Here is a 7,945-nt window from a genome sequence, read left to right on the forward strand (position 1 = left end):
TTATTATTATTATTATTATTTATTTATTTTTTTAATGCTGAAAATCATTGCTGTCTTACAAAAACAATCTTTTGAGTCCAATAAATAGTTACTAGAAATAATTTCTGCAACAAAAGACAAATTTGACATCAGATACTTTCTTTTCTCCCTGCAATATTCTCCTCTCCTTTTGTTATTCTTTTATCAAATGTTGTCAAAATTGAACACTCTCTCTCTCTCTCTCACACACACACACAAATTTAGTTTGTACAATAGTTTGAAAGGATCCTTGATCTTGCTAACATTGCATATCCTTAGTGCAGCATAGGAAGAAGAAATGAAGGTCTACACAGGTATAACAGATTCCATGGATAAAGCAGAAAACAATTTTTTTTTTTTCCTGAATGGGGTGTTTTATAAAAAAATATTCAAAATAGTACAATTACAATAGGAGTATAACCTCCAATACATGTCAAGAAGTGAACTAAATCCACTTCCAACCAAACAACCTATCCTCAAAATAAAAAATAACCAGATACAAAAGTCTGCTAAACTAATATTCAGATATGAACCCAAATAAAAGCCTGCTCTGCGTGTAGCCTCTGGTCTTTTATCAAATGTTGTCAAAATTGAACTCTCTCTCTCTCTCTCTCACACACACACACACACACACACAAATTTAGTTTGTACAATAGTTTGAAAGGATTTTGTGATCTTGTTAACATTGCATATCCTTAGTGCAGCATAGGAAGAAGAAATGAAGGTCTAAACAGGTACAACAGATTCCATGGATAAAGCAGAAAACAATTTAAATGTTTGAGTTGCAACATGGCATTAGACAATGAATGCTGCTAAACGAGGCCCTTCTATTTCACTAGCAATTAGAATGACAGGATGATTTCTTTCAAGTCATTCAAGGAATTGTAGGAAGAACCACCTTTCCTGATACAAACCTCAGCCTTCTCCTTTAAATCCATCGCTCTCTGCCTCATTTCCTCTCCTTCTTTGTCCACCATTAGTCTTCTTACAGCTCTCTCTATATTCCCTCTCTCCATATGCTCCAACTCTAGCCCTATCCTCCATTCACAACTCAGATACCTTGCATTCACTTTCTGGTCTCCGAAACATGGCCAGCAAATCATTGGAACCCCTTCACAGATACTTTCCAAGGTTGAATTCCAACCACAGTGGCTCCAAAACCCTCCCACCGCACCATGTGCCAACACCTTTCCTTGGGGTGCCCATTTCACAATATAACCTCTGTCTCCAAATTTTGCTTTGAAAGTTTCTGGCAACAGCTCTATCCATTCTGAACCGCGAATTGAACCAGGTCGAACTACCCACAAGAATGGTTGATTGCTGTTGGCTAGCCCCCAAGCCATCTCGGTTAAAGCTGCCTCACCCAAGGAAGCTAAGCTCCCCAAGCTTACATAGATAACTGAGTTAAGAACCTGCTTGTCAAGCCAAGAAATGCAATTAGTGTCCTCCTCTAGCAAGCTACTAGAGGAGGCTGGAGAAATTTTATGCAAAGGGCCAACTGAGAACAATGGAACTTTGTACTGTTGCTGGAGTTGTGTCAGTGAGGGACACTCAAGGTAGTCCATAGTGTTCCAAATGATGGCTGAAGATGTTCTATTATTGCTTACTATTGCAACTAACTGTAGCAAGTTTTCCAAAGGTCCGAAATTGGAAAGAGGAAGATCCTTGAATCTGAGGGGATGAAGGCCAGGCACTAGATCCTGCAACACAGAATCTGCAATACATGGTGGTTTTGGTATGTTATTACTTATATATCAGTGAATTTTAACTACTGTTCAGTCATTTAATATATGATATGAAGTTGAAAAACAATGCTCCAAATGCAACTCTAGGATATATTCCAAGTGCTACTATTGATTAACAATTTATATCTCAATGCTGTTGATTGAAATGGATGTGAATGGAATTTTTTCTTAACTAATGTGTAGAAAAGTTTAAGTTTAGTTTTATAGATAATTATAGATAGAGCAATGAAGTCGCACAATTCTTCTCAACAGATACCATTCACACGCTCTGCACGAGCTCTCAACGGACACTTTTTTTTTGGGACAGAGAGAGTATTTTTTAATATGAATACATTAAACATTAAAGAGCCATTTTTCAAATTTCATGCTAAGGTCTTAAATTATATTGATCGGGTCTTTGGTTGGCACACACACCTTGGATGGGAATGTGAAGGCCTTCAGCTTGGAGCTGGAGAATTGCACGGTAAGCGAGCCCGGAGTAAGCACCACTGGTACGCAGGACGATGCTCGGAAGTTTGAGGTGATTAGCCACAGCTTCCGAAAAGTACATGAGCGTGTCATAGATTATGCAGGCCACCTTACCATGCTGGTCCTGATTCTGGTCCATCATTTGAGCCAAGCATTCTTGGAAGGGCACTTCACAGTTGATGTTAAGAGTTTTAACAAGAGATATGAGATCTCCGGAGGACGTATTGGTAACGGTTAAGCCATCTTGAATGGGGAGGAATATGAAATCAGGGTGTTTGGAAGGATTAGGAGAGTTGAATTGAGTGTGTGCAACCGTGATTGAGAGGCCCATGGAGTGTAGGGTAGTGCCTAGTTGAAGCATAGGGTTTATGTGTCCTTGAAATGGACATGGGACTAGCACCACTCTGCATCTCCTTTCTTCTTGCATCTCTGTGTGTGTGTTTGTGACAAGGTTTAGGGTTGTAATTCTAAGACGTTATTAGGTGCAAGTCACCGTCCTGAAGATGAGAAAATTCTTAAGTTATCGAAAATTGACTAACAAGTAAAACAGAAAGATGTGGACCACGAGAAATTTTTTCTTTCACGGGCATAATCAAATATCATATCTCATGGAATAAGTAAGAATGAACTCTTCTTAGTAAATATGGAGTTATTCAGCAAAAAATAATCAAAAGATGCAAAGTGGAATGTTTTGTCCTCGTGGCTGTTATCTAAAGTCATTGAGGATGATCTGTTTTTCTTAGTTTGTCTCTTTTGTTTTCTGGGAGGTTAAAAAAAAATTTGCCGAAATGAGTATAACTCTTTAATTAATTTGTAACACTGTATTGAGTCTATACAGTCTTGGGTAGGTTCTGAAAATGACAAGCGAAAGACGGTTAATTACTTGTTTCTTAATACCTTCTTTTATTTGGATTAATGTGTTCGGAAATAATGATTGTGTTGTTGGCTCGTTGCTCCTCGTTCGGCCATGGGTTTCATTAGGCGGTCGGCAGTGGAGTATTTTTGGAGTGTGAATACTCGGCTCTGTCTCATGAACTATCATGTGTATAAAATTTGACTCCTGCAAATAATTTAATTTTTACCCACGCGGAGAGGAGTGTTTTGCATGGTATTCTGGAGATAAGAGGGGCCAAGTAAAAATCAAATATATTTATATTTATTTATATTATTATTAAAAGTTTAAAGAGTTTCAGTATTATAGTAATTATTTATTAATATAAAAAATATTTATAAAATGAATTTTTTATTAAATCTTTTTTTTATTATTATTAAAAATGCAAAGAGTTTCCGTATTTCAATATTTTTTTTATTAATATAAAAAAGTATTTATTAATTAAAATAAAAATAGTTTTAAAAAGAGTTTCTAAAACACTAAAATTAGTTTTTTCAGTAATTATTTATTAATATAAAAAGAGTTTTTAAAATAATTTCTACACAAATTATATATTAATGTATTCTAAAAAAACTACCACAAATTACTTATTTTATATTTTATTTTAGTATTTATTAATAGATATAATATATATATATATATATAGCCCAATATTTTTATTTTGTTTTTTAAAAAGAGTTTCTATAAAATTCTACCACAAATTACCTATTTTATTTTATAAAATAAAATAGAATTCTATAAATTTTATATCAACTACTAATAAAATCCTATACTCTATCAACTTCCTTTAAAAAATTTATACACAAATTACTCTTATATTAAAATTTATATAATATTATTAATTTTAATAAATATATAAAAATAAATTTTATACAAACACTCTCACTCAGGTTGTTTTACTAGTGTGTATATATATAGACAATACTTAGGTCATCACTAATGAGAATTTATGGCATACTTACCACTGATGTGGACCAATAATAAATGGACACATCATATTTTAATTACCAAATCATAATCAGTGTAAGTGAGTATCTACCCACTATATTTGATTTGGTAATTAAAGATGACATGCTCATTTATTATTGGTCCACATCAATAGTCAGTATGATGTAAATCCCCACTAGTGAGAACCTTAAGAGCCCATTTGAGTACCTTATTTTCATCTATTTGCTATATTTTGAGTTTAATAGGCCATTTGAGCTTTTATATTTGGCAATACTTTTGACAATCTCAAAATATGAGAGGCCTTTTGAGAGGCCATTGGAAATGCTCTCAAATAACCTCTCAAACTCAAAATATAGCAAGTGGATAAAAATAACGCACTCTAATAGGCTCTTAAAAGACCTTTCATATTTTGAAATTTTCAGAGCATCTCCAATACCCTCTCAAATGACCTCTCAAATTCAAAATATAACAAGTTTATGAAAATAAGACATTCTAATGGCATCTCAAAAGATCTCTCGTATTTTGAAATTGTCAAAAGTATTGCCAAATATAGCAGCTCTCATATCTTCAATGCAAAATGCTATATTTTCATGCCAAATCTATATTTTGAGAGGAGTTGCAGTGTTAAAAAGTTACATCTTTGCAATTCTGCTTCAGTAGTGCATTTCATTCAAAATGCTATTTTTTGACACAACAATCATTCCATATTTTGAGAGTCTATTGGAGTGCCTTATTTTCATTTTCGCAACTTTTGGCAATCTCAAAATAAAAAAATTGTATTTTGTCGAAAAACAGATTACGTCACAGCGTTGCAGTGTGTCTTGCTCGTTGGGTCATTTTCAATAAAAAAAAAAAAAAAAAAAAACTCTCATGCCGGTCAAAAATGGATAATTCAGGATCAATCCAGAAAATTTGTCAGCATACCTATTTGGCCCTTGGTGATTCAAACGGGCCGTAAAAGTTTTAACAATTCGTTCCGCATCATCATATATAATTAAACAAATGATACTCTTTAAAATTTTTGTTACATGGGATCTTTAGCAAAAAAACTTGGAGGCAAGCCATATGCACCCCAACTCGGCAACTCCCCAAGCGTGTACCTATTCTACTGTCGTAGTTGTTCTAGTGGCGAACCTTGAGTTGCAGAGAATAGTCAAACATTTAAAATGAAACTCAATTTTTTTTTTTTTTTTTGGATTATTACATATAAATAGTACTAATAATCCATATTTACTATTTAATGGAGTTAAAGTCTCATACTTTCGAAAAGATGAAGACATGAAAAAAACAATGTTTATCCTCATATAGGTATCACATTTAAGCATATAGGTACTATTTTTTTATTTTTAATCAAAAAGTACCTAAATGCACAAAAATTGGTATCTATTTAAATAAAAGTAATACCTCTATGCCAAAAATAAAAGTGATACCTGATGCATAAAAAGTAATACATGCGTACACAAAAGTAGTACCTATATGCTTAAAAGTGGTACCTCTGTGAGAGTGAATAGTATTTTTCCGTATCCACGTCAGTATTTTGGTCAACTTCATTTTTTTTTGAAACTATAAGACTTTGACTCCATCAAATAATAAATATGAGTTATTAACACTGTTTATATGTAATATTTTTTTTTTTTTAATTACTATTTTACAAATGAAACTCAAATTCACGTGAACTCAAAAATAACAGTGCCAAAAAGACTATTACTACATGAAACTTATTACCCCCACTAGTACAGAACACTAACAAAGACTTTTCCTCAGCTTTCTTACATCACATATTGTAAGCTATCTGCACCAACCTTTTCGAATTTTGGCTCTCTAAAAACGCCGCATCAACTTTTTCAAGAGGCACGTCAGCAATTCTAAGAGCCATGTCAGCAGTTTTCGTTCTCCAAAAACATACACTACATCAGGCTCTTCGAATTTTCGCTCTAAAAAAATAATAATAATAAAAAATTAAAATTAATTTTTAAATTTTTTTAATATATATATATATTTTTTTAACTTTTCCTAAACAACTATATTCGTAACGGCTATATTTGTAATGGCTATATCTGAAAATCATCACTATATTCATCTCTCTCTATTGTAGCAAAACTCATTTGAGGAATGATTTGATGGAAAATTTGTGGAACCGCTATGCTGACGAAGATGTTTAATTTATGTTACATTTTGTTTGCTTTTAAGATGTTATAACATTTCGTGTACTAGAATTTTTATTATGTAATGATTTTTTAAGATTAAAAATAATGAATTGAAATAAGAAAATAAGTATTACAAAATCCTATAGGAGTTAGTAGATGAATTTGTAATTTTAATTATTTTTTTTACAAAAAGTTTTTTAAAAAAGTTTTATTTATTTATTTTTGGCCCGAATAAATAAGGATTACAAAATAAGGATTAAAAATAATGAATTGGAATAAGAAAATAAAGATTACAAAATCCTATGGGAATAAGTAGATGTATTTGTAATTTTAATTATTTTTTTTACAAAAGTAAAAAAAAAAATTATATATATATATATTTAAAAATTATAGCCATTAAGGCACTATTTGTGTCCGCCAAACAGTGCCTTAACGGCCAAATGCATTGTTTGTGGTACACATTTAAAATTTAAAGTAAAAAAAATTTTAAAAAACAAATTTTAAGGGGGGGGGGGGGGGGGGAAGAAGCTTTTTAAATTTATTTTTGGCCCAAATAAAATTTTTTTTCGATAAATAGTGCCTAAATAATATATTTTTTATTTAATAAATTTTATTAATTTTTTTTTTTTTTCTAAAAAGAACTCAAAATAACCTATTTTTGGCTTTTTTTTTTTGTTTTTTTTTTAAATAATTCTGCCAAACAATGCCTGCCACTGTTCCACCAGACATGGTATAAGACAAAATAGACCGTTCAAAATGGCGCCGTTTTGAAAAAAAAAAAATGAAAATGAATAGCGATCGCGGGCCGGGTCGCTAAATATCACGAGCCGGCCCGCAAGCAAAAACAGGGCCCACCATTTTAGCTAGGGCGCTGTGCACCCAACGGGCCCTTGGCTCGCAGAAATTGGGCTTCTGCGAGTCCGCTGGATATGGCTAAGCTAAACAATTCAATTCAACCAGATATGTCAATAGCCTTCCTCCTTGGGAACAGTAACGGCGAGTATTCCATTTTCCATGGAAGCCATGATTTGATCGGTCCTGACATTTTCCGGTAGCCGGAACCTCCTCATGAACTTGCCGCCGCTGTGCTCCACCCTATGCCACCTGTCATTCTTGTCCTCCTCCTCCACATTCCTCTCTCCGCTGATCTGTAAGACCCTATCGTCTTCGATTTCGACCTTTACTTCGTCTTTCTTGATCCCTGGAAGGTCTGCCTTGAACACATGTGCCTCTGGTGTCTCCTTCCAATCAACGCGAGTGTTCACCAATGCGGAGAAGATGCTTGGAATTATAGACATTTTTTATCCTCTTAGAATTCAAAAATGAAAAGATGAAATCGAGGTTTAATGGATTGATTGGTTGCTTGATTAATTCGTCAGGATGTTTGTTGGTTTTGCAGAATGGGATGTGTTGGGAGTTACGTAGAGTCTCCAGTACTTTCAGGAGAACGTGTTTGCATAAATCTGCAAAAACTTCCAGTACTTTCAGGTGAGTTCTTCCTAATTCCTTTATATTCCTATGGGCTTTTGTGGCCCAGATGACACAAAATGTAGAAGATTTCTCCAATTTGTGGAAAGGCCTGTTAGAATATATTCTAACAAGTAACAGCCCCTTCGAAGTCACATCCAAAATTTGTTAGGTGAAAAAAGCACGTTCTATTTGTTAATAAATTTGTTTGGTTAAAAAAGCAGGTTCTATTTCTATAATTAAATGTAAAGTGCTGAAAA

The 7,945-nt window shown here is 33.3% G+C and overlaps 2 protein-coding genes across 2 annotated transcripts; both read right to left on the reverse strand.

Annotated features, from left to right (window-relative positions):
- Window positions 1–771: 771 nt before the first annotated feature.
- Window positions 772–2,658, reverse strand: LOC132268399 (UDP-glucose iridoid glucosyltransferase-like). Its single transcript, XM_059769250.1, has 2 exons — window positions 2,178–2,658; window positions 772–1,732 (listed from the first exon to the last, which is right to left on the reverse strand). Exons 1-2 carry the CDS (start codon window positions 2,656–2,658, stop codon window positions 861–863), a joined length of 1,353 nt encoding a protein of 450 aa, XP_059625233.1. The 3' UTR covers window positions 772–860.
- Window positions 2,659–5,719: 3,061 nt separating this feature from the next.
- On the reverse strand, window positions 5,720–7,516 carry LOC132269723 (18.1 kDa class I heat shock protein-like). Its single transcript, XM_059770978.1, has 2 exons — window positions 7,194–7,516; window positions 5,720–5,846 (listed from the first exon to the last, which is right to left on the reverse strand). The coding sequence occupies exons 1-2, from the start codon at window positions 7,514–7,516 to the stop codon at window positions 5,720–5,722; spliced, it is 450 nt and encodes a 149-aa protein (XP_059626961.1).
- Between the last annotated feature and the right edge of the window lie 429 nt (window positions 7,517–7,945).

This window comes from Cornus florida, unplaced genomic scaffold, assembly GCF_030987335.1.
Source record: "Cornus florida cultivar Cherokee Brave unplaced genomic scaffold, ASM3098733v1 CherokeeBrave_3.0.0_Hap2_Chr08, whole genome shotgun sequence".
Classification (NCBI taxonomy): domain Eukaryota; kingdom Viridiplantae; phylum Streptophyta; class Magnoliopsida; order Cornales; family Cornaceae; genus Cornus; species Cornus florida.

Coding starts and splice junctions, on each gene's coding strand:
- LOC132268399 (XM_059769250.1), bottom strand. CDS start 2,658: ATGCAAGAAGAAAGGAGATGCAGAGTGGTGCTAGTCCCATGTCCATTT. Junction 1,733..2,177: donor CCTTCACATTCCCATCCAAG/GTGTGTGTGCCA, acceptor CATGTATTGCAG/ATTCTGTGTTGCAGGATCTA.
- LOC132269723 (XM_059770978.1), bottom strand. CDS start 7,516: ATGTCTATAATTCCAAGCATCTTCTCCGCATTGGTGAACACTCGCGTT. Junction 5,847..7,193: donor GTTACTGTTCCCAAGGAGGA/AGGCTATTGACA, acceptor TTACAATATGTG/ATGTAAGAAAGCTGAGGAAA.